Source organism: Carcharodon carcharias, chromosome 13, assembly GCF_017639515.1.
Source record: "Carcharodon carcharias isolate sCarCar2 chromosome 13, sCarCar2.pri, whole genome shotgun sequence".
NCBI classification, from domain to species: Eukaryota; Metazoa; Chordata; class Chondrichthyes; order Lamniformes; family Lamnidae; genus Carcharodon; species Carcharodon carcharias.
The window spans coordinates 52,552,872-52,579,419 of NC_054479.1; the positions used below are offsets into that span (position 1 = coordinate 52,552,872).

General features: G+C 43.2%; 2 protein-coding genes across 2 annotated transcripts in view; one reads left to right on the plus strand and one right to left on the minus strand.

The window, feature by feature from the left end:
* cita (citron rho-interacting serine/threonine kinase a) overlaps positions 1-16,121 on the minus strand; it is a 225,547-nt gene extending 209,426 nt beyond the window's left edge. Inside the window, exons 1-5 of the mRNA XM_041203457.1 lie at positions 15,986-16,121; positions 12,750-12,840; positions 6,774-6,924; positions 4,939-5,114; positions 2,987-3,088 (exon numbers count right to left, since the gene is read on the minus strand). Coding sequence (XP_041059391.1) covers positions 2,987-3,088; positions 4,939-5,114; positions 6,774-6,924; positions 12,750-12,836 — 516 coding nt within the window. The 5' untranslated portion in view covers positions 12,837-12,840; positions 15,986-16,121. The remainder of the gene's footprint in view (positions 1-2,986; positions 3,089-4,938; positions 5,115-6,773; positions 6,925-12,749; positions 12,841-15,985) is intronic.
* Positions 16,122-22,775: 6,654 nt separating this feature from the next.
* Positions 22,776-26,548, plus strand: part of LOC121286044 (BICD family-like cargo adapter 1) — a 77,270-nt gene continuing 73,497 nt past the window's right edge. The window contains exon 1 of the mRNA XM_041203061.1: positions 22,776-23,162. Within this exon, the coding sequence (XP_041058995.1) occupies positions 22,776-23,162 (387 nt within the window). The remainder of the gene's footprint in view (positions 23,163-26,548) is intronic.

Sequence of the window (26,548 nt, forward strand, 5' to 3'; positions counted from 1 at the left end):
TGAGTAACACCTGACCTACCTACCTAATCCCATTTACCAGCACTTGGCCCATAGCCTTGAATGTTATAACGGGCCAAGTGCTCATCCAGGTACTTTTTAAAGGATGTGAGGCAACCCGCCTCCACCACCCTCCCAGGCAGTGCATTCCATACCGTCACCACCCTCTGGGTAAAGTTTTTCCTCACATCACCCCTAAACCTCCTGCCCCTCACTTTGAACTTGTCCCCTCATGACTGACCCTTCAACTAAGGGGAACAGCTGCTCCATATCCACCCTGTCCATGCCCCTCATAATCTTGTACACCTCGATCAGGTTGTCTCTCAGTCTTCTCTGCTCCAACGAAAACATCCCAAGTCTATCCAACCTCTCTTCATAACTTAAATGTTTCATTCCAGACAACATCCTGGTGAATCTCCCCTGCACCCCCTCCAGTGCAATCACATCCTTCCTATAATGTGGCGACCAGAACTGCACACAGTACTCCAGCTGTGGTCTCACCAAGGTTCTAGCAGGTACAAGGGAAGCAAGTGAACAGAGGCATTAGTGGAGTATAGACAGAGCAGGGTGGAGCTTAAGAAAGCAATTAGGAGAGCAAAGAGGGGATATGAGAAAGCTCTGGCTGGTAAAAGTAGGGAAAATCCCAAGATATCAATGGGAAGAGGATAACCAGGGAAAGAGTAAGGCCCATAAGGGACCAAGGGGGCAATCTATGGGTGGAGCCAGAGAACATCGGTAGAGTTGGGGATTCACTTGTGCTCCTCCGTTTAGGTGCAGACTGAAACTGTTGGGTTTGGAGATGGATGTTTGTGATGTGCCTCACATAAATAAAAGCTGATATGTCTAGACTCTAGTTCCATCCTTTACTACCTGGCTATCTAGAGTGCAATCAGTTTTGGAATAACTAACTACTGTGTCCATGTGTTGCTGAGTATTAGCATCATGACATCATCCCCTTAGCAATGGAAAGGAAACAGACTGCCAGCCAATTACAATTTTAAGCCAGTAGAAAATCTGTGCATTGCTTAACTAAACAGACAGATTCTATCTGTTGGAAGTAAGTAAACAACACTCTTCTGAATTCTTCCCCTCTCTCTCACCAAAAAATATAAATATCTGCTTAAAAATCAAACTGTTCCACGATGCTATACAAAATGCACACACATTGATTTGAAGATCACTAGTGACATCCCATGGCAGAAAACACGTTACACACTTCCTTTTTAAACAATGGTCACAATTTAAGAGCAAAGCAATAATGTTCATCTGTATAGATTTTTTTTGACACAAATGTGTCACATTCGTGCAGACCTATATTTACACAGACTCCTATGTCTGTATTGCCCTGTTTAGGTTTCATGTGGCACAATTTGAAATGAGCAGCAATTATACAGTAACTTGTGTCAGTCTAGAGTGGTTTAGAAACTTGATTTTCTACGCACACCCACTACAATTTGTGCAGTGATTTATGCAATGACTACCAACTAAATGTGTCCATTATGCTTAAATTGTAAGAGCATAAAAAATGAGAGCAGGCGTGGGCCAGCCATGCATCACCTAGAGATTGCTCTGCCATTCAGTTAAGGTCACGATTGATCTTCTACCTCAACTCCACTTTCTTGTCCGATCCTCATATCCCTGAATTCCCTTCATGTCCAAAAATCTATCAGTGCTGTATATAATCTTCAACTGAGCATTCACAGTCCTTCATGGTAGAGAATACCAAAAGATTCACAATCCTGAGTGAAGAAATTTCTTCTCATCTCAATTGTAAATCGCCAACCACTTATCCCGAGACTATGACGCCTAGCTTTGGACTCTGCAGGGGAAAACAGCTTCTCAGCATCTACCCTGACAAGCCCTGAGAATGTTATACTTTTCAGTGAGATTACCTCTCATTCTTCTAAACTCCAGAGAATATAGCCCATTCTATTCAGTCTTTTCCTATAGGATAATCCTCTCAACCCAGGAGTAAATTTAGTTAATCCTGGTTGCACCTTTTCTATGGCAAGTATATCCTCTCTTTAGTAAGGAGACCAAAACTGTGCACAGTATTCCTATATGATCTTACTAAAGCCTGATATTGTTGCAGCCTAACTTCCTCACTCTTGTATTCCAACCCCTTGCAATGAAGGTTAATATCTGCCTTCCATTCCATGCCATTCCTGCATGTTAACCTTTTGTTATTTGTGAACAAGGACACCCAAATACCTCGACATACCAATATTTACTAGTCTTTCACCTTTTGAAAAAAATACTCTACCAGAGTAGATAATTTCACATTTCCCCACATAATACTCCATCAGCCACCTTCCTGACCACTCACTCAACCAGTTTATGTTCTTTTGCATGTTTTTTGCGCCCTCCTTGCTGTCTACTTTCCCAACTAGCTTTGTATGATCAGCAAACTTGGATATATTACACTTGGCCCCCTTACCTAAATCATTGATATAGATTGTAAAAAGCTGAGGCCCAAGCACTGATCCTTGCAGCATCCCACTTGTTACAGTCTACCAAAAAAATGACCCTTATATTGCTGCCCCCTGTTTTCTATTTGTTAACCAATCCTCAATCTAAGGATTTTTAAAAAAAAACACAGCTATTGCACCTGCTGGGAATGCAACTGTGTGCACACTAGGTGAAGATAGAGTAAGACTTGGCTGTGATACTCCACTGAGCTATGCCTGCCAAACTTCACAGTCTAGGTTCAATCATGACAGAGGACTATTTGGGTAAAATAGTTGAGAGCACCCAGCACCCATCGACACTTGGCCGCGTTAAGGAGTAAGAAACGGATTTGGGTAAATGCTCTTGAAATGAAAATAAATCAATGATGTTGATGGTTTACCCTTCTTCTTAAGTTGCTGACTATTTTGCCAAGGACAATTTAATGGACACCAGCAGCCCTCTATACACATAGCTAGTGATGAGCAGGGTAGATAGCCCTTTTCCACTGTTTGCCAAGTTTGATGCTTTTCCACCTACTCACCAGATAGATATAAGTCTTGTCCTGAAATACATACTGTAGTGGTGGCAGCCAAGGGCTGGTACTGCGTGACAGGATACTGCATTCCTCCTCAAAAAACACCGCCTGTCGACCAAGAAAAAATATCGAAGAGTGGAATGGGTAGAGCTTGCAAACAGCAATAAAGCTGTATAAGCCAACTCTAAACCACACAAACAATAGATCATAAACTTACTGGAGTTATTAAAATCATGCACTGATGTAATAAAATCAGTACTTTACATATGCCACATATAATTCACTATCTAACTTTCACAAAGTGCACAACAATTTATTTTGTTCTTTTTTAAAATCTGTTTAAGCTCCAATTCTTCCTTTCTCCACTTTCTCCTTTAATCTTTTCATGTTACAAACTTCTTGGGCTGATAGAAGAAGCTGTCTCATTTCAGGATCCTTTGCTCTTTGAATAACCATGAAGAAGCCATTAAGAGCAGTGCAACAGCTAATCCTCTCTCTGTTCAGAGATTTCCCCTCACTTCCCCAAATGACCAGGTTCCTCGTATTGGTCTGGTTTCCTTTTCCCCCAAACACCCAACCAGAATTTGTTGTGGCATCTTAAAAATTAATATATTTTAAATATATATATATGTACCCTGAGAAGCTCGGGCAACGTTCCCCAGTCTGCTTAGTCAATGAACAATCAGGTTTTCCAAGCAATTTGTCAATTCCACCATCATCTGTATATTTCTTCTCTTTCAATGACCCCTACCTGCATAACTACTCAAGATGGTGAAGTATGTAATGGGGAAAAGGAGGGGAAGAATGCTTTTCTTCTCCACTCTGGCCAAGACGAACACCATGGAAAAGGATTGTCAGACAAGGCCCAATGCCAACCTGGAAGAACACTCTTGCAACATGGGCCAGTGAGCCAGTTAATTCAGTGGCATCGTCTTTCAATGACAGTGCAATAATGAAGTACAAGTGCTTAGCAAGGCTGTTGCTCCACGAATGGGAAACTTTAAGTGTACATACTCTCCGCAAAGCCCTTGTATCCATAGTGATACTATCATGTGACAACTATTTGCCTAGTGCAATCATCAGTAGATATTTTTTTTATAACAGGCATCTCATACATTCTGAAAGACAAGCCCCAATCTTCAAAAAATACCAATAATATTGAAAAATACTAATAATTTTTGAAGATAGGGGCTTATATTTAGTTATCTCTTATACAGTATTAAGTATCCTAGCTCCAATTAAGATTCAGAAAAAATTCTTCATAACTGTATAAACTTGTAATCAATACAGTCAATTAAATATTCAAAACCTTGGTTTTTTGGAGTCAAGAGCAGGAGGCTGGAGTACACTGCCACTTTGTCCTGAGAATATATTTTAAAGCAGCCCTGGCAAGGGCCCTACATAAATTCAATTTGAGACCGGCAATGGAAATGTTACATAATAGAAGCTGGGGAAAAGTGGGGAAATAAGATGGAGCAATTTGGAGACTAAAGTTAGGACAGAGTGCTCTACCCTGCATGTGACCTGTAGTGCATCCGACAGAGACGGTAAGTACCCAAGCTAGAAAACATTCCATTCCCCAGCAAACAAATCTCACATAGATAAGCTAAGAAAACAATTTTTGGAGCAATGGCAGCAATAAAGTGAGCTTTGACAATCAACCTGTGCATAAAAGGCCCAGAATATGAACTAACCAACTCCTTCTGTAGGAGAATTGGATCATATACATTGACTGGGATACCTTAAAGTACCATTACATGAAAACTTGGAATAACTTCAAACTGTATTATATTTGAATTTTCTTGGACGAAGGAGGGACTTGTTGACTTATCCAATAATCAATCATACATGGCTATAATTGAATAACTAACAGCTGAGCCAATCTCCAAGTCCTGTAGCTGTCTTACAAAACAATACTAAGATCCCACCTAAATCTACAGTATAGATAATCATCTTACATTATCCTGTCCAATCAGCGCTTGCTTATTCATCACTTTCATTGCATAAACATCATTGGTGGCTTTTTCTCGTACAACCTGCACTTCTGCAAAAATACCACGACCAATCACGCTTTTCACTTCAAAATCATCAGCGCAGGGTTGCAACTCCCGTATCTCAGTCAGGGTATCTTTGTCTGCAGACGGAAAAGAGACTTTGAATCAACTGAAATAAAAACACCCACATCAAATGCAACACCAACACGGGTATCTAAAACGTTACCTGGGCTGAACATCGTTAAATTGGTCGTTATTATACTGTCTGCATGATTCACCGAACTGCAGCACTCCATGTGGAGCAAACCAGGGCTCAGAATTTTAGTGCCGATTGGAATTGTTCTGCTCAAAAACAGTGGGTGTGAAAGAGGAAGGCCTCTTTTTCTCTCTCACTCGAACACACACACAGTCTCTAGCTGTTGGATGACTTGTCTGTGTGGGTGAGTGAGAGAGAGAACACCCACTCACTTAGGTTCCAGCACATTCTATTTGATCTCTCATTGGTTCCAATGCGTCCTCTCCTCTTGCTTATATGTTATCTGACTATCCACTGAGCTTCTGGCCAATACCAACCAACATAAGTAAACTTTAAATTGTTTTAATTGACTATTAATTTGTGCTCATTTAATATCCTTCTGCTCATCATATTTTATTCCAAAGGATTCCTCATGCAAGGAGGATAGGAACAGAACAGAATTGAGATGATATACTATTAGTACAGCCTGAAGAGGTTGGGGCTCTTTTTTCCAGAAAAGAGTAGACAGAGAGATAACATGATGGAGGTTTTTAAGATTATGCCAGGGCTTCATAGGATAAACAAAGGGAAAATGTTTCTACTTGAGGGAGGTGAGAGGCACCAAAACTAGAGACGTAAATATGAGATAGCCACTAATAAATCCAAATAAGGGAATTCATGAAAACCTTCTTTACTCACAAGGGTAAGAATGTGGAACAGGGTAACACAATGCATTGTTGAGCAGGATAGCATGTGGAGCATAAACACTGGTACAGGCCAGATGAACAGAATGCCTATTTCTATGTTGTCTACTCTATGTAATTTTATGCATAACACAATGCAATAAACAGACAAAAGTCTGAGTTTCAAAAATTGGTGAGGGGGGTGGTGGTGGCATGGATGCAGTGGTTAAGTAAATGAATAATATTAATTCTCAGTAATGACTCTGTGGATTCATTAGCTCCAGTTAAGGAAAAGTGTGTTCTATTGAATTATCCATTAACTAGCATCTCCAATTTTTCCCTTGCAATTATTTTTTTGTAGTTTTGAACTGGAAATATAGAGCTCGAGAGCAAACATTTTGTTTCTCCTCCCTTCTCCCATAGGATATCAGGATTAGAGACAGTCGGATTGTGTAAAGTACTTTATATCGCACATCAGAAGTCGGAAACAATATGTGCAGCAAGCTATCTCTGATCAACATTAACCTGAATGCACCTTAACTAGGGCAGTTGCAAGAGATCTAGGAATATGGATATCTCTCCCTGTAAAGCAATTAGAGGGTAATTAAGAGTACAAGTTTCCTTTAACATTACAATGCCTGATTTCTCTCCAAGTCAAGAATCATTGTAATTCAGCTCATGTTCGTTGTTTACAGCTAAAAAAGTGAAATAAACTTAGCTTACATTATAAAACATCAAAATAGAAAAATGGAGGGAAGAGTTTGTGAGACAGCAAAGCCCAAATATATTAATAACTACATACAATAATTCAAGCTTTAGGCTTGATCCACTGTACAAAAAAAAGCATGAGTTTTCCAGACCAATTACAGTGTAATACTCACACTTATTCACAAAGTTGGCCACATGTTTAATTTTCATCAGCTCAGGACTATTACATTCATCAAAGAGGACAAAAATTGCATCAATGAGTCCCTCTCTGGTTAATAGGCAGGAAGACTGCTGCTGTGTCCGACCCAGAAATGGAGTCTTTCCCTGTTGACAAAGTGCAATGAAAGTTGGTAAATCCCCAACAGATTACCCACACTATCAAAGGCATATGGGTTATAAAGTAACAATAAGTAGCGTTTATGTAGCACCTATAATATAGTAAAATGTCCCAAGGTGCTTCACAGGACCATTCTCAAACATTTGACACCAAGTCGCATAAGGAGATATACGAACATACGAATTAGGAGGGGTAGACCCCTCGAGCCTGCTCTGCCATTCAATAAGATCGTGACTGATCTGATTGTAACCTCCTGCCTAACCCGATAACCTTTCACCCCCTTGTTTATCAAGATTCTATCTACTTCTGCCTTAAAAATATTCAAAGGCTCTGTTTCCACCGCCTTTTGAGGAAGGGAGTTCCAAAGACTTACTAGCCTCAGAGAAAAAACATTTCTCCTCATCTCTGTCTTAAATGGGTGACTTCTTATTTTTAAACAGTGACCCCTTAGTTCTAGATTCTCCCACAAGAGGAAACATCTTCTCCATATCCACCCTGTCAAGGCCCCTCAGGATCAATCAAGTCACCTCTCATTCTTCTAAACTCCAGTGGCTACAAGCCTGCCCTGTCCAACCTTTGCTCATAAGACAACCCACCCATTCCTGGTATTAGTCTAGTAAACCTTCTCTGAATTGCTTCTTAAGCATTTATATCCTTCCTTAAAGAGACCAATACTGTACCCGGTCCTCCAGATATATCTTGCCAGTATCCTGTTAAATATTAAGACAGATGACCGAAAGCTTGGTCAAAGAGGTAGGTTTTAAAGAGAGTCTTAAGGGAAGAGAGAAAGGTCAAGAGGTGGAAACTTTTAGTGAGGAACATCCAGAGTTTAGGCTGAGTCAGCTAAAAGCATGGCCGACACTGATGAAGCACTTAAAATCAGGGATACACTAGGGGTCAGAATTGAAAGAGTACAAGAGATCAGTGAGGCTGTAAGACTGGAGAAAGTTACAGAAATGGGGAAGGACAAGGCCATGGAGGAATATGAAACAAGATAGGAATTTTTAAATTGAGGTATTCCTGGAATAGGAACCAACTGGGTCACCGAGCACTGGGTTAAATGGGTGAATGGGACTGGTGCAAGTTAGGGTGCAGGCAGAAGGTTTTCAGAAATTTTAAGTTTAGGTAGGGTGGAAGATGGGAGGCCAGCAAGGAAAGCAGTGAAATAATCATCTAAAGGTTAAAAAAAAAGGAATGGATGAGGGTTTCAGCAGCAGATGATTAAGGTAAGGGCAGAGTCGGGGAATGTTGCAGAGATGGAAATAGATAGCCTTGATGATGGCACAGATACATGGTCAGAATCTCATCTAGGGGTTAATACTATACCAAGATTGTGAACGGTCTAGTTCGGCCTCTGTTGCTGGACAGAAGGATTGAATAAGTGGCTAGAGAACGGAGTTTGTGGTGGAGTCCAAAGGCTCTGGCTTAAGGCTCCCAATATTTAGTTGGAAGAGATTTCTATTCATCCAGCACTGGATGTCAGACTAGCTGTCCAACAATTTAGAAGCAGTGCTGGGGCTGAGAGAGGTAGTGGTGCTGAGGTAGAGCTGGGTCTCATTGGCAGACATGTGGAATCTGACGTGTTTTTGGATGATGTTGTCATGTAGATCAGAATTATAAGGTGGTCAAGGATAGATCCCTGGGGGATTCCAGAAGCAATGGTGCAAGTGGGGAGAGAAGCCATTTCAGGTGATTCTACAGTTAGGTCTGGATAGATAAGAATATGTCCAAAGTCGATGACCTCACTTCAGATAACATTGAAATCCATTTGCCACAGTTTTGCCCATTCACTTAATCCAATATCTCTGTAATTTTATGCTTCCATCTACACTTCTTATAATGCCTCCTCTCTTAGCATCATCAGCAAATTTGGAAATGTAGCTTTCTATCCCATCATTTGTAATGAATAAATACAAATGAATATTTGAGGCCCCAATACAGATCCTTAAGGGCACCACTAGTTACTGCCAATTAGAATACCTGCCCATTATCCCTTATCTCTATCTCCTGCTGCTCAGCCTACTTCCTAACCAGGTCAATAACTTGTTTTCAATTCCATGAGCTTCAACTTTAGCTAACAGTCTCTTCAATCTGGTTGGTTAAGGCGATGCACAAGGCACCACACTGAAATGTATTTCTAATTACCGCAAGTACAGTGCAAAAGCCCAGAGATAGTTTATGCTCAGCACTTGCCCACAAACTATGTGCCAATTAGTTAGCATAAAGTTGAAAGCTAAGATAAAAAGAAAAACCTTGCACTTATATATCCTTAAGTCACGAAAGGCACTATATCAAAATATTTTATTCATTTAAATATTTCTGAAATATAAATCACTGTTGTAACGCAGGGAATGCAGAAGGAGAAATACAGCAAGGGCCCACAAACAGTAATGTGATAACTAGATAATCTGTTCTAGTGATGTTAAGGAATGAATGTTGGCCAGGACACAGGGGTCTTCCCTTCCCTACTTCATGAAATTGTTTTACATCCCTCTTGGAGGACAACCAGGGCTTCAAATTTAAATCTGATCTGAATGCCAGGATCTCAGACTCTCAGGTGGTAAATGCAGGAGATTTCCTTGCCCATGTTCACTCTGATGCCATGAGACTTCATGGGGTCTGGAATCAATGTTAAGAACTCCCAGGGCAACTCCTTCCTGACTGTATCACCACCTCTGGTGGACCTGTCCTGCTGGTGGGACAGGGCATACCAAAGAATGCCAATGGAGGAATCTGTAACATTGGGTATAATTTGGTAAGTTCAGGTGTTTGCTTGACTAGTCTGTGGGACAACTCTCCCAATTGTAGCACAAGCCCCCAGCTGTTAGTAGGGAGGGCTTTGCAGAGTGTGCCGTTGTCATTTCTGATGCCTCAGTCAACACCGGGTCCTATTTTCTTCTTATTCAGCTTTTCTGCAGCGATTTTATACAACCAAGTGGCTTGCTCGGCCATTTCAGAGGGCTATTAAGAGGGCTATTAAGAGTCAACCACATTGCTGTGGGTCAGGAGTCACCGGTAGGCCATTACAGGAAAAGACCAGCAGATTCCCTTTCCTAAAGAATATTAGTGAGCCGGATGGACTTTTTACAACAATCCAATGGTTTCAAGGCTACAATTACTGTGACTAGCTTTTAATTCCAGATGTTTATTAATAAAATATAAATTCTGCTAGCTATCACAGTGACTTTGAAATCATGCTCCCATAGCATTAGCCTGGGCCTCTGGATGACTTGTCTAGTAACGTTACCATTACTCCACCGTCCCTCTATAGGGGAGCTCTTGACATTGTCCCAATACACTGTCCGATGTATTGAGCAACAGAAGGTTAACCTTCACTTAAGCCACATGGCGTTTGACTACGATGGTCAATGTGACAGAACAGAGACAATGTGCCCCATGTACAGGACATTGGTGCACAATGTTGATACAAGGCAACAAAAATGGAAAATGTTCCATTACCAGCAAAAATATTTCAACTTCAAGTAAAAATCAGGAAAAAATATAAAGCATGCATTACACAGCATTAACCATTTTACCTGGAATCCAGAGTTTAAACATGCAGTTAACAGTAACACTGCCTCACAATAAGTCATCATTAAGAGAAGGTGCAATGCACTAACGGTCATGAACAACAGATGCAAGCGTCACACAAAATTAAGGGACATCTTCAAGCCACTATATTTAATTAATATAAACATGCATTTTAATCTTCAGTAAAAATAAGGAAGACATCCCAAATTTTATTAAGAAACTCAATTTAACTCCCCAAAGTTGTAGGTGAGTACCACCAATTAATTTAGGGGCGGGGAAAATGAGAAAGGGTCTTTCCAATATCTGACCACCTTTCCTGAAATCAAATATTAATAGAGCAAGAACAAATCTTACATCACCTTTAGAAAATGTCTGCATTTTTTCAGTTACCTAGTTGGTACATATTCCCCGGCAAGATCTCAATACACACACAATACCCATGCCCACGCAAAAGATGCAACACCTGCCCCTTCACTTCCTCTCTCCTCACCGTCCAAGGGCCCAAACACTCCTTTCAAGTGAAGCAGCATTTCACTTGCATTTCCCCCAACTTAGTCTACTGCATTCCTTGCTCCCAATGTGGTCTCCTCTACATTGGAGAGACCAAACGTAAACTGGGCGACCGCTTTGCAGAACACCTGCGGTCTGTCCGCAAGAATGACCCAAACCTCCCTGTCGCTTGCCATTTTAACACTCCACCCTGCTCTCTTGCCCACATGTCTGTCCTTGGCTTGCTGCATTGTTCCAGTGAAGCCAACGCAAACTGGAGGAACAACACCTCATCTTCCGACTAGGCACTTTACAACCTTCCGGACTGAATATTGAATTCAACAACTTTAGGTCTTGAGCTCCCTCCTCCATCCCCACCCCCTTTCTGTTTCCCCCTTCCTTTTTTTTCCAATAAATTATATAGATTTTTCTTTTCCCACCTATTTCCATTATTTTTAAATATTTTAAAATCTTTTATGCTCCCTCCACCCCCACTAGAGCTATACCTTGAGTGCCCTACCATCCATTCTTAATTAGCACATTCGTTTAGATAATATCACCAACTTTAATACCTATGTGTTCTTTTGTTCTATTGTTGTTGACATCTTTTGATGATCTGCTTCTATCACTGCTTGTTTGTCCCTACAACCACACCCACCCCCCCTCCACTTCTCTCTCTCTCTCTCCACCCCCCCACACACACCTTAAACCAGCTTATATTTCAACTCATTCTTGGACTCGAACTCAAGTTCTGTCGAAGGGTCATGAGGACTCGAAAAGTCAACTCTTTTCTTCTCCGCCGATGCTGCCAGACCTGCTGAGTTTTTCCAGGTAATTTTGTTTTTGTTTTGGATTTCCAGCATCCGCAGTTTTTTTGTTTTTATCTCAATACCTAACAACTTTTCTCTAATATCACAATTTGTCTGGTCATTTTCTGCTCATTGACATATGATTTCCATGTACATTTTAAATCCCAGTGTTCTGTCTAACATTGAAGGGAATTTTGTAAATTCCAGCTACCCCAATAAGCTCACTGGTCTGTTGGCATGAAACCCCAGATTGCACAGAACTGCTAACAGCCCCAATTTCAAGGGGAAAAAAAAGGTCTTCTAGGTCATCCATAAATTTAGAGTGGTGCATCTGGGGTTATTAGTACTCATTCAATAGATGTTCACTTATGCCTGAGAGCATAGTTACCATAAGCTGAATTACCTCACTCAAGGCACTTAGGGCGGAGATGGTAGTGTATTGATAATGTCACTGGACTAGTGCTCCAGAAGCCCAGGCTAACGATCTTGGGGCATGGGTTCAATTCCCACCACGGCAGCTGGTGGAATTTAAATTCAATTAATAAAATCTGGAATTGAAAGCTAGTATCAGTAATGGTGGCCGTGAAACTATCATTGACTACTGCAAAAACACATCTTGTTCACCAATGAAATCTGCCATCCGTGCCTGGTCTGGTCTACATGTGACTCCAGGTCCACAGAAATGTGGTTGACTCTTAACTGCCCTCTAAAATGATCCAGTAAAGCCAGTCAAGGGCAATTAAGGTGGGCAACATGGCTTGCCACACCCCATCAAAGAATAAAGGAAGACAACATCCAACTATGTCAGTATTGCTTTGAGAGGTCTGGTGGTTGTGAAAAATACTATTTATATGAAAATCTTTTTCACCAATGTTAATCACTTATACACAAATGCTACTTTTACACCAATTTTTCTGTCTTTTACATCTGGTTTGAATGCATTTACTCATCTCAATCTGTCTTGAGCATGAAAACTCACCAACCTGGAAAAATAGGTTCATCCTGGAACAACGATTGGTGATTGCCCCAAATTCCAGAAGGCCACGACCGCCATATTTAAACTTCAACATTGTTCTAGGTTTCAGCAAAGAAAAAACGAAAAAATTATTTTCAATAACTGAAATGGCAGTTACAAATATTGCTTTTCCTCCTCTTTTTCTGTGGTAGCTGAAGCGACAATACCGAAGAACAGAACATTCTCATAACACCATGTGACGTAGATATACCCACAGTGCTGTTAGGGAGGAAGTTCCAGGATTTTGACCCAGCGACAGTGAAGGAACAGTGAATAATTTCCGAGTCAGGAAAGTGAGTGGCTTGAAGGGGAACTTCCAGGTGGTGTTGTTTCCATGCGTTCCCATTACATTGGGTAGCCAATTCAATAAATCTGGACTAGTGCCAGAACAGAACTGTAAAAGCTTCTTGATAGTTGTAAAAACCCAGCAGTCATGAGAACTTGACATCCTACCCATTGGTGTCAGCCTTGGCTCAGTGGTAGCAGTTTTGCATCTAAATCAGAAAACAGAGGGTTCAAGTTCCACTCCAGAGACTTGAGCACTGCCCACCTAAGAGGGCAGACAGGATTTCTGACAGTGCAGCATTGTCTCAGTACTGCAATGAAACATCAACCTAGATTATATGTTAGTAATGTGCATCAACGTGAATTATTTGCCATCCAACTACCTACATCCTCCCCCTGGCCTCGGCCGACCTGATTACCCACCCATCTATCCATCACACCCAAAAACCTTACCTTTAAATTTACCAGACTGAATACGGCAGCTAATGTTCTATCTCATTTTGCTCCGATGAAGCTCCCCAGGGGATGCTGAGCTGCACATTTCTTTGACAGATAGGATCGGAAGATCCCGGAAGAAATGTGCATCAGCATCAATCCAGGAGAATCACCCAGCATTGCTGCTGCTCAGAAGACTTGGCTTATTAAGTCAGATGGCCAAAAGTTTGGTCAAAACGGTAGATTTTAAGGAGCTTCTTAACAGACTTTTCAACTTGTTTTTGTATACATCTTTGAAGGTGGCATGACAATCAGATCTCTGTTCCTACACCCCTTTTAAAATTGTACCATTCGTTCTCTATTACCTCTCCTTATTCTTCCTACCATAATGCAAACTTTTTTTAATTCATTCATGGGACGTGGGATTCATTCATGGGATGTTGCTGGCTAGACCAGCATTTATTGCCCATGTATTGTTAATGTATCTGTCACGTATCTGCCTATTTCACCAGTTTGTCTATGTCTTTCTAAAATCTGTTCCTATACTCCTCACTGTTTATTACGTTTCCCAGTTTTGTGTCATCTGTAAAGTTTTAAATTATGCCCTGTAAACTCAAGTCTATCATTGATATATCAAATAGAGGACTAATATTGATCCCTGGGGAACACCGCTGTATACTTCCCTCCAATCTGAAAAATAACCATTTATTACTTCAGTATTCGCTGCTTTATAACTCTTAGCCAAATCCATATTGGCAATAAGGCTGTTATATGATACTTAATCAGATGGCATCAAATAAACCACGAAGCAAAAAAAAAATACATAACTAGTCAAACAAATTCAAAAGAGGAAATGTTTAGGGCAGCAATTCTTCAGGTCTGGTTCTAACCTCCACAGTAATTTGGAGTGTTGCTGTCAACCTCCACAAGAGACAGTAAAACCCCAATGTGAGATGGGAACATTTCTCCTGCCTGTCCTCAGCATCCAGTCATGAACTGGAACCGCAGAATGATCTGCACGGTTAATGCTTGTGCAGTAAACAGTGTCCGTGGAGGTGGGGGGGCGCGCGGACACTAGACATTGCCCGGGGGGCTAAAACAGTGCATGTGCCCAGGGCTGGGGGGGGCGGACGGGGGTGCTAAATGATGCCTGTGCCAGGGTGGGGGGGGGCTAAACGGTCCCTGTGCAGGGGGGACTAAACGGTGCCCATGCCAGGGGCAGGAGGGGAGGCTAAACGGTGCCGGGGGGCGCTAAACGGTGCACGTGCCCGGGGTTGGGGGGGGCTAAACAGTGCCCGTACCCAGGGCGGGGGACCAATCGGTGCCCTGGGAGGGGAGGGGGTGCTAAACAGTGCCCAGAGGGGGGGGGAGTAGGGGTTACTGGACAGTGCCCAGGCATGCGGCTAGACAGTGCCAGTGCCCGGGGGGTATACAGTGCCCATGCCCTGGGCAGGGTGGCTAAACAGTGCCCATGCCCAGGGCAGGGTGGCTAAACAGTGCCCACGCCCAGGGCAGGGTGGCTAAACAGTGCCCACGCCCAGGGCAGGGTGGCTAAACAGTGCCCACGCCCAGGGCAGGGTGGCTAAACAGTGCCCACGCCCAGGGCAGGGTGGCTAAACAGTGCCCACGCCCAGGGCAGGGTGGCTAAACAGTGCCCATGCCCAGGGCAGGGTGGCTAAACAGTGCCCATGCCCAGGGCAGCGTGGCTAAACAGTGCCCATGCCCAGGGCAGTGTGGCTATACAGTGCCCATGCCCAGGGCAGCGTGGCTATACAGTGCCCATGCCCAGGGCAGGGCGTATACAGTGCCCATGCCCAGGGCAGGGGGTATACAGTGCCCATGCCCAGGGCAGGGGGTATACAGTGCCCATGCCCAGGGCAGGGGGTATACAGTGCCCATGCCCAGGGCAGAGGGGTATACAGTGCTTGTACCTAAACAGTGCCAGTGCCTGTGCTCGGGGGTGTAAACAGTGCCCGCGCCCAGGGAGCTTAAACAGGGCCCATGTTTAGGGGGAAGGGGACCAAACAGTTCCCGCGCCCGGGATGTTGACTAAACAATGCCCCTGCCCGGGTGGGGGTGGGGGTGGGGGTAGGGGGGAGCTGGGGGCGCGGCTAAACAGGGCCCATGCCCAGGGGTGGCTAAACAGTGCCCATGCCCAGTGTAAACAGCGCCCGGGAGGGGCTAAATAGTGTCTGGGTCTGCCAACAGCTAAACAGTGCCGGGGGTTTAAACAGTGCCCGGGGGCAGGGGGGTGGGGGAGTGTTAAACAGTGCCCGGGGTAAACCGGGGGAGGGGTAAACAGTGCCCGGGGAAGGGGCAAACAGTGTTCGTTTGGGGGGGGGGGGGGAGGGAAAACAGTGCCCGTTTGGGGAGGAGGGGAGGGAAAACAGTGCCCGGGGGCGGGGGTAAATATTGCCCGGGGGCGGGGGTAAATATTGCCCTCTAGGTAACTGTGGCTCTCGCGGGGCTCGGAAGGCTGGTTACCTGTTCAGTCCAGGCTGCGGCAGCTCGGTCACTCTCCAGCCTTCAAACCACCCGGGTTTCGGGATCGCACTGGATTCATTCTCACTTCCCGCCCGATCCTAACGGATTCCTAATCGCTTTGCCTTCCCTTTTCTTCAAATTCCGCGCAAAAAAAACTCGCCCGCCTCCGATAGGACCGGGTGTAGGCCACGTGACCACTTAGGGCCCAGCGGATTGGCGCGATCGAATGACGTAAAGTGCGGTCCCCCCCAGCTGATTGGCTGAAATCAGGAATGCCCTCATCGTTCTGGGTCACTGGTAGCTATGGCAACGGGGAAGCGGGGCCCTTGCCTCAGAAACCCAGATGTCGAGAGTGGCATTGCCCCTGGTGCCCACTGCACAACCTGATAGATATCATGGTTTGGGTGGCATGGTTTGTCTTTATGAAGAAAGTGCAAGAACAATCTTGTAACTTCCATAATTGTTATCACCAGAGCCAGACGTGAAGTTCTTTAAAATTTTGAAACACTTTCCCTAGTTTACATTAAAAGAAAAATGCAGATAAAATTCAAACTCTAATTCAAAACCTTGGAACAAAATCTGGCCGCAGAGGCAGATAGAGACACAACAAACTGAGAGAGTAAAAAAAAGTAAGGGAAATAATTCAAAGTGACAAATCCATTCCAATATTTGGTAAACTTTCCAATTTATTTTCAACATACAAAATTCTACCTATTTAACTAGAAAATTGACTCCATTGTCATTTTTTACCTATCCCAGTAATTTAACAATTTATGGTGATTTGTTCAACTAATAGGTCTCTCCAAAACATTCAAGTGGATTAGCCAATTGGCACTGCAATTTACACACACTATGGACATTCTCTCACGTTGGTCTCCCTGACCATATTCATCTGATTTTAGTACCAAGGCAATCACAATTTGGGGAAGAGTCAGGTATTATGGTTAGGAGCATAATATTGGTTACCTCAACCACAATCAGCTATAATAAGGGATATTAAAGTAGAAACGGTGAGTAATTTATCTACTTGTGAATGCAGAACTGGCCATGTACGGCCATGTACAGTTGCCTTCAATTTCCCTCTAATTAAGGAAAAGTCGTATTTTCTGCCAAACTACAAGCGTACTATCCTCCGATAAAATGATTAGCCCGGACAACTAGAGATATGGACTTCTTAAAGATTATTGAAGGAATGAAGAAGGCAAAATCTGCATTTAGAATCATAGAATAATACATCACAGAATGAGGCCGTTCAGACCATTGTGTCTGTTTCAGCTCTTTGATAAAGCTATTGTCATAGTCCTACACCCCTTCCCTTTCCCCAAAGAGCTGAAAATTTTTCCATTTCAGGTATATAAACCCAATTCCATTTTGAAAGATTTTATTGAAAATGCTACCACCAGCCTTTCAGAGAGTGCATGCCAGATCATAACAAGTTGCTGCATTGAAAAAAGTCTCACCTCTGGCTCTTTTACTAGTTAGCTGTAAATCTCTGCCTTCTGGTTTCCTTATCTTTGACATAGCTTGTTGTTAATCTCTAAAGGTATGAACTTGCTCCAGTTGGACAAATTAAACCTTACTGCCACCCTTCAATAGTTCAGAGTAGAAATTATTCTCCTCTATGTATTTACAGCTGATCTTGCATCCAGCTGGAATTAATCAGGTTTGCCAAATCATGGAAGTATGTTATTTAAATGTTGGACACACAAGCTTCATGCAAATTTGTGTCAAACTTACAAAAGTAAATTAAATGTGCTACCGCAAAGAGTAGATGAGGCATTTAAGATGCATTTAAGGGAAAGCTAGATAAGTACATGAGAAAGAAAGGAATAGAAATATGTGGTGATAGGGTGAGTTAAAATGGGAGGAGGAGGTTTGTGTAGAACATTAACAACAGCATGGACTGAATGGCCTGTTTATGTGCTCTAAATTCCATATAGTAACAATTTTTATAACAATTTTACGTTTAATGTAAGTATTTTAATATTAAAACTGAACTAATTACCCTGGTTTCCCATTGAATATCCTCTACATCACATCACTCACTATTGGATATTTTTTATGAGCTTTAATTTTCCTTCAACTGGTATTTCTACCCAATTTCTTCCACTCACATATTTGACATTATCGTAATGGTGTCAGAACAAAGCAGTCTGTGCCCTCATGCAGCATGACCTGGGCAGCATTCGTAATAGGGCTGTAAGTGTCAAGTAATATTCACACCACACATGTGTCAGGCAATGACTATCTCCAGCAAGAGAGAATGTAATAATCTTCCATTGACATTACCATCACTGAATCTCACACCAACAACATCATGAGCGTCACAGAAATTTAACTGGACCAGCTACATAAATACTGTGGCAACAAGAGCAGGTCACCTCTTGATTCCCCAAAGCCTGTCCACCATCTACAAGGCACAAGTCAGGAGGGTGATGAAATATTCTCTGCTTGCCTAGATGAGTGCAGCTCCAACAACACTCAAGAAGCTCAACGTTATCCAGGACAAAGCAGCTGCTTTATTGGCACTTCATCCACCAAATAAAAACGTTCAGTCTCCCCACCACAAGTGCACCATGGCAGCAGTGCACAGCATCTACAAGACTGCACTGCAGCAACACACCACCTAGAAGGACAAAGACACTAAACATGTGGGAACACCACCACCTACAAGTTCCTCTCCAAGTCACACATCATCCTGACTTGGACGAATATCACTGCTCCTTCAGTGTCACTTGGTCAAAATCCTGAAATTTCCTACCTAATAGCACTGTGGATTTATCTACACCACGGATGGCAGTGATTCAAGGAGGCAGCTCAATGATCTTTTCAAGGACAATCCTCAATGGGTAGTAATTGCCAGCTTTGCTAGCAATGCCTACATCCCATGAAAAAAGTAAACAATAAATAAATATGCTAATAAATATCAATATTCTGCTATATCTAATTGCAAATATTTGAATAAGCTGTACAATTACATCAAGGTAGACAAATTTACAACTTGCAATTAGCTCATAATGGTTCCCATAATAAAAAGTATATTTGCTCTGAGGAGTTAAATCATCTCAGCCTGGGCTGAAGTTCTGCTGTTACAGCTGATTACCCCGTACCTCAAGTAGAGAGATGAAAAATAAACCAAAATTCCTGTTCATGATGAAGGTCCAATGATGCCATTGGAAAATGATCATCAAAGCTGTGCACCCTCACAGTAAATGTGCATATTGAGGTATTTGAGGCTCTTTGTGAATCAAGTACCTTTAGCTGCAAAGAGAAAGAAAGGGAAGAAAACTGAGTTTATGCTTTTATCTTATCCATGTTCTGTACACATGCCTTTCAATAGCTTTCCTTCAATATACATGCAACTGTGTCTATCTCCCAGTATGTGCCTATGTCTCTATTTCTCAATTTGCACAAGTTTGTCTATCTTTGCCATTCTCTCCTACATGTACACCCAACTTTACCTCACCACCACTTTTGTTGGACCCTTAACTGCCTCTAATTTGCCATGTTGCCAGTCCGACATACCGTGGATGAGCAGAAATTTTCTCCAATTAAATATTGAGAAGCTTGAGTCACTGCCTTTGGTTCTCAGTACATATTCTGTTCCCTAGCTAGTGGCTCCAACTCTCACCCTGCCATTATCTGAGGCTGAACCAGACTGTTCACACTTTAGTTCTCTATTTGAGCCTGAGCTGAGCAAAGCCACTCCATCACCAAAACTGCCTACTTCACTTCTATAACATTGCCCATTTCCCTACCAGAGTCATCTCTGTTGCAAATGAAGCTCCCATCCATCCCTTTGTTAGCTTTGATTATTCCAAAGCTCTCCAAGCCAGCCTTTCACCTTTATCCTCTGTAAACTTGAGCTCATCCAAAATTCTGCTATCCATATTCCAACTTGCATCATCCTGTTCACCATCACCTCCATGCTTGCTGACTTACTTTGGCTCCCTGATTGGCAACACCTTGATTTTAAACTTCCCATCCTTGTTTTCAAATCCTTCCATTATCTCACCGCTCTCTATGTCTCTAACCTTCCTCAGCCCTATGGTCTTCTGAGGTTTTTTTATTCATGGGGTGTGGGCATCAGTGGCTTGGCTAGAATTTATTGTCCATCCCTAATTGCCTTTGAGAAAGTGGTGGTGAACTGCCTTTTTGAACCGCTGCAGATACACCCATAGTGCCTACACTCCTTCAATTCTGGCCTCTTGCACATTCCTGATTTTCTTCACCACCACCCCTGTCCCAACCGCTGTTGATGGCTGTGCCTTCAGCTGACTGGTTCCTAACCTGTGAAACTCCATCCCTAAACCTCTCCACCTTTCTCTCTTCCTATAAGGACTACCTTACTGACCAAGCTTTTGGTCACCGACCCTGATATCTCTTTATATGTCTCTCTCTTCAGGTACCATTCCCTAAAAGGGTGTTGGTGACCATGGACTTCCATGTGTTGGTCCATGGTTATGTTTGGCAAGATACTTCAGTGGTTGTCTTCTGCAGGTTCTGGCTGACCAGGAGACTCTCCTTCTCTTACCACCTGCCATAGGCATATTTGAAGGATTTGCAGGCTGATAATTAACCTATTTGGCCACGTTATTAACACATTTTCTCTGGCCATCAAGTCCCGGATTGGGACTTAAACCTGGAGCTTCTGGACCAGAAGTAGGGACGCAATCACTCCACCACAAAACCTCCACGGCTTTATGTGTCTATGTGTCATATTTTGTTTGATAATCACTTGTGAAGTGCCTTGAGACACTCTACAACATTAAAGCTACTATATAAATACAAATTGTTGACGTATACACGTAAAATATACCTTGCCATTATTCAAAAAAAGAGCAGTGTAGTTCTTAGGAACCTGGCCAATAATTATCCCTTAACCAATATCACTGAAAGAGATCATTTAGTCATTTGTTTGTTGTTTGTGGAACCTTGTTGTGAGCAAATCGACTGTTGTGTTTCCTCCTGTACCACAGTCACTACACTTTAGAAGTATTATATTGGCTGTAAAGCATATTGGGATGGCTGGAGTCATTAAAAAACTACATAAAGGCAACTTCTTCCCTTTCATATTCATGTTTGCCTTTCTCTATTTCCTTTCAGCCTCGCATTTGTTTGTCCCTTCTCTTTCTTGGGAACGTAAGCCGGGAGGAGGACTTGTCAATCAGCAAAGTGAGATAAATTAAGCGAATGTGCAATGGGAGAGCAGATGGAGTATATTGTTGGGAAATGTGACATCATTCTCTTTGATAGAAAGAATAGAAAAACAGAATATTTTTTAAACTGTGAGAAACTATTAAACATTTGTGTTTCAGAAGGATTTGGGTGTCCTTATACATCAAACACAGGAAGTTAACATGAAGGTACAACAAGTGATTAGGAAGGCAAATAGTTTATTGGCCTTTATTTCAAGGTGGTTTGAGTACAAGAGTAAGAGAGTCTTGCTGCAATCATAGAGGGCTTTGGTGAGACCCCATTTGGAGTACTGTGCACAGTTTTGGTTTCTGTAGTGAAGGAAAATTATACTTGTCTTAGAATGGGTGCAACAAAGGCTCACTAGATTGATACTTTGTATTTCTCTTTGTGTGTTATTTACCATTCCTTGTATCTCTGTGCACTTATTTTTTACTCCCCAAAGTCTGTAAATTTCTATTACTCTCACCATTTCTTCTGGCATCTATCTCACACTCTTTCCCTGTTTATTTCTCACTTTTTCTGTTGCTGTCTAATTATCTTCCACCTGGATCAACTCTCTCATTTCTCTCTCTCTCACTGTGATTGTCTTTAATTGGTCTTTCCTTGTATTTGGCGTTTTCTTTCTGTATTTACGACGACTCAATCTCCTTGTTTATCTCCTCTTCCCTTTTATTTTATCCTGTGCCTCTCTTTTTCTCTTTATCTAGCTTTCTATCTCTATATTTACTTCTCACTCTATCTCTCTCTATATATATATTTATGTACAACCTCCATTTATATTTCTCTATTTCTTTATCACTCACTGTTTCATTTCCTTTACTTCTCTCTATCTTATCCTGTATTTTTCTCTCTATAAGCATCTCACCCTCCCTGTATTTTGATCTGTCTCTCCATCTACCACACATTTTACCTAGGCTTATCTCAAACTTTCTCTCTTTTTTATTTCTTTCTCCATGTTTTTATCTCTATCATCTATATATTCCCAACCTGTGCTTCATTTCTCACACCCTCGGTAGATACATTGATCTCATGCTCTCCATTTATCTCTTATAACCCTGCATTCATCTCTTACTCTTGTCCTGTATCGAGATCTTGCCCTCTATTTACCTACCACAGTCCCTCCCTGTCTGTCTGCTAAGGATGGGGACACTTGCTCTGTGCCAATGAGCGCCTTGTACTGTGCAGGTGTCAGATTCCGTCAGAGGGGTGTGGACGGCTTGGGTAGCAGTTTGAGTCTTTGCTCGCAATCCGCAGCATCATGTCTCTAGCTGTATCCCTGTGAAGTATGGGCTCATCATCCCCGGCGGAGCGGGGCAGCAGCAGCAGCAAGAAAGCGAGCAGCAAAGCCAGACAAGAGCACCTGTGCCCCGGGACAGCAGCCGGACCCTGCTGCCACCTCGAACGGGCGCGTCTTGCTGTCGGGCAGAGCCGGACACCGAGAGCGGGGACTGGGCCACGCCAGCCCGATCCCGAGCAGGGTGCGGGAGGCAGGTCGATGGGACTCGGTGCAGTCCGGGTGCTGAGCCGGGACCGGAGCCGATCGCGTTAAGAGAGCCCCCCGAGGCCGCCCTCCCCAGGAAGAAGCCGGGCCATGGCGGCTCTGTGGCTGCAGGAGTTCCCGCAGAGCGAGGATCCCCAGCACTCGTACCCTGGAGACGAAGCCGAGCATCATCCCAGCGGCAACCGGCCGGGGCTGCCGCTTCCATCGCCGCCTATTCCTCCGGCTCCTCCCGGGCTCGGCTCCGGCTCCAGCCTCCTGTTCGACGAACATTTCCCAATGCTGGCGGCCGAGCGGCAAGAAGCTGCCGGCGAGGAGGCAGCCGGTAACCCCGGCATCGAGGAGCTGCTCTGTCAGCTCCGGCAGAAGGATAGTGACCTGATCCTGGCGGCCAAGCTGGGCAAAGCTTTATTGGAAAGGAATCAGGAGTTGAGCAACCAGTTCGAGATGATGCAGAGAGAGCTCACCGACAAACTGGAGGTAACACCAGTGACAATGTCTTCATGGGAATCGTGTTTTCCAGTTCAGCTCCCCGCATGTCAGCCCCCAAACCCCATCACCCCCACCCTCCCCAATCTCAGCCCCCAACCTCATCACCCCCAGCCTCCCCCCCAACCTCATCACCCCCCAGCCTCATCCCCAATCTCATCACCCCCACCCTCCCCCCAATCTCATCACCCCCACCCTCCCCCACCAATCTCATCACCCCCACCCTCCCCCCCAATCTCATCACCCCCACCCTCCCCCCCAATCTCATCACCCCACCCTCCCCTCAACCTCAGCAGCCCTTAGCACCCCCACCCTTCCCCCCCAACCTCAGCACCCCCCTCCCCCAACCCCATCTCAATCCCAAAGTCCCAAGAAACCCCATTTCAGCTCCAACTACCCCAACAAATCCTACCTCTCACACTATTCCCACCCCAACCCGAACTTCCCATCAGCCCAAAGCCAATCACAACTCTTACCCCTATCTCAGCCCTTACTTTTCTCCACCCATCTCAGCCCCTGCTCTCTGTGATTCCCCTGCCAATCCAATCTTGACCTCTTTTTCTCCCCATTATATTGTGTTTGTATCTCAGACTAATGTAGTCAAGCTAATTAAACAGCTTCCGAGTTCATAATATTCCTCTATTAGGATTATCTCACCCCCGCAATCTCATGCTATTCGATTTCATCCTAACTTACCCTATTTTACTGCATCTCATACCGTTGTTTCCAATTTCATAACTTTGTGCCCTATTCTGGCCTAATTATCATGCCATTTTCATCACCCCCATTCTACTATACCTCATCGCTGCCCATCCTATCTTCTACAGTACTGATAATCTCATGTCATTAGATTTTCCCAGGATCTCCCTGTATGGATCCTGATTCAAGAATGTCAAAAACACAGGTGTCACTTGAAAATCCTCTAATGTGGAAGTGATATAACGTCACAAGTTTTTCACTAATCAATTCTGGTAAATGTCGTTGAGTGATGGGCCATATGTATCATGGTACCTGGGTTTAATAATAGCTATCCTGTTATAGTTTGTTAGGTACAGACTTAACCCAGTGAGCCTGATTGGGTCTCTTGTACCTTTTAGGCACATGCTTGGTCTTAGGCTCAATGTCATTTGGAAGAGCGCATTCATTGATGACTCATGAACTTTTTCAAGCTGGAATTTACTGAAATGCTTTAGATGTGGTTGGACTATTGATATTCCAATGCTAATCTGTAACTTTAGGGCACTTTACTGCTTGACACCTTTGGGAATGAACAATTTCTCTTCTGAATCAGTTCCTGAGGCTGTGACGGTGGTGGTCAAACTGTTCCAGGGTAATGCTACATAACATTTGTGTAGTGTCCTAGTACGTTGCTTAATTTGTATCAAATAAGCGAAATGGATGTGTCTTACTATCTCTACAATTTGGTTCAGTGCACATCTCCAGTCAAGCTTATCTCTTCCTGCTCCAGAACGTACAAGACTGCTGCTGATATACTAGGATGCTGTTATACAATAAAAGATTCCTTGTTTGGAAAAGAGTTTTCTTACTCTTGAGTTACCTCTGCTCAAAACTATTGCATGTAATGAAAATAGGCCAGTATAACACCCTCCCACCTTCTTTCTCCTTTTAGTCAGGGTGTTCAGCAGTTACGATGCCACTTGGGTGTTTATTTTTAAGCAAGTCCATATTCCCCAATAGAGTGTAGAATAGAGACCTGCATATACAAGGAAGGATGCAGAGTATATTCCTCCTTGACCAAAGGTAGCAACTTGCCTTTCTATAACAGTCATGTTGCATGATGTCTCTACACAGAACAGAAAAAAGGTTGGCAAAATATAGAAGGCAAAGAGCAAATTAAAAGGTTGGAGAGACAAAGGCAGGTTCTTGGGAAGCTTTGGAAAGTGTGGAGGGAGGTGCAAATGTGGAGAGATTTATGGAATATATTCTAGAGGGCAGGGAGCTGGTGACTAAAAGAGTAGTTACTAATGTTGGAGTATGGAATGAAGGTTGTACTGGAATAGGAAGAGCAGAGGGTGTGGCTGGGAATGCACAGGTGGATATGGGGTTAGGATAGGATATGAAGAGAACTGGGGGTGAGAAGGAGTTTCGTTAAATTTATTCAATGAGGCACAGGGAGCTAGCCAAGATTGATAAAGTCAGAGGGGATGGGAATGTGGAGCAATGCATAGGTACAGACAATGGTCATAATCTTCTACATGGCTAATGTTTGTGGGAGGGGCAGGCTGGCATTTTGACAAAGAAAGATTGGAGAAGGTTGGGATTGAACAACACAAAGATTCTGCACCTTGGACATAGCTCAAGGTGTCATCCAGGATGATTGAAGTGGTCAAGGCTGGAGTATGTAGATGCTGGTGGGAACCAAGTGTGTGGTTTTAGTTTGTAATTCAACACAATAATGGAAGAAATTTTAGCTCGTCTAATTCTTAATGCTAGCCTGGAAATGGCGAGCCTTACAACAGCCTCAGGATCAGTAAAGAAGAAGTAAGCCAGACCTGAGTGTCATCAGTATATACATAGAATTAACACTACATTTCTGGTTGGTGTCATTGATGGGTAGTAAAAAAATAATGGAGGAGAAATAACTGCAATTGAAGCCTATGCAGCACTAGAAAGAAAATACCAACACAAGTTCAAACCCAACAAATCACCTACATAGATTTCACTGAGCATGTAAGCATGTTTAGCTACTTTTCTGAATGATATTGACAACATTTGTTTCCACAAACTTGTGTCCACATTTTATTGTTAGTCATATAATTTAAAGACTTATCAGCCCTGAACCATGTACCTTCTCTATCAAAGTATCCAGAGAATGGGCCAGAGACTTATTGCTACTGGCCTACACTTCAGCTTTGGATTCTGCAAGACCAATTTTCCTTTGCTAGTTGTCCTGGGTACATCATCTCCACAGTCACAAAGCAGAGGAAAAAGAGATGGAGACTGTTATGCTGGATTGATGCCCCTTTCCATTTTATAAGTACCTAGAGAGGCCTCCGCAAAGGGAGGCAGGGGTATTAGAGCCTAAAAGAGACAGAAGCATTCACACACAACCGCTAATGCCACTTTCACCTTATCAGCAGTCTCATTTTCCTGACTCTGCTTGGTAGAGACACAATTGCAGCAGTGCTGTTTAAGTTGCACCCAACCTAAGGGTGCAGAATCCGAGAGCTATCTCCTTCCGCCTCCTCGGTCCATCTACAAAGATCATCAAGGCTGGAGAACCTTTGGTTTCAGTTTTTGGAAAGAAACACCTGAAGGTGTGGCAGCTGGCCTCAGGTAAATTTTCCTCTGACAATTTTGCTGCAATTCCTTAGCCAGAGAAGTTCCTGGGGAATGTTAGAGCCAGGATAATGACT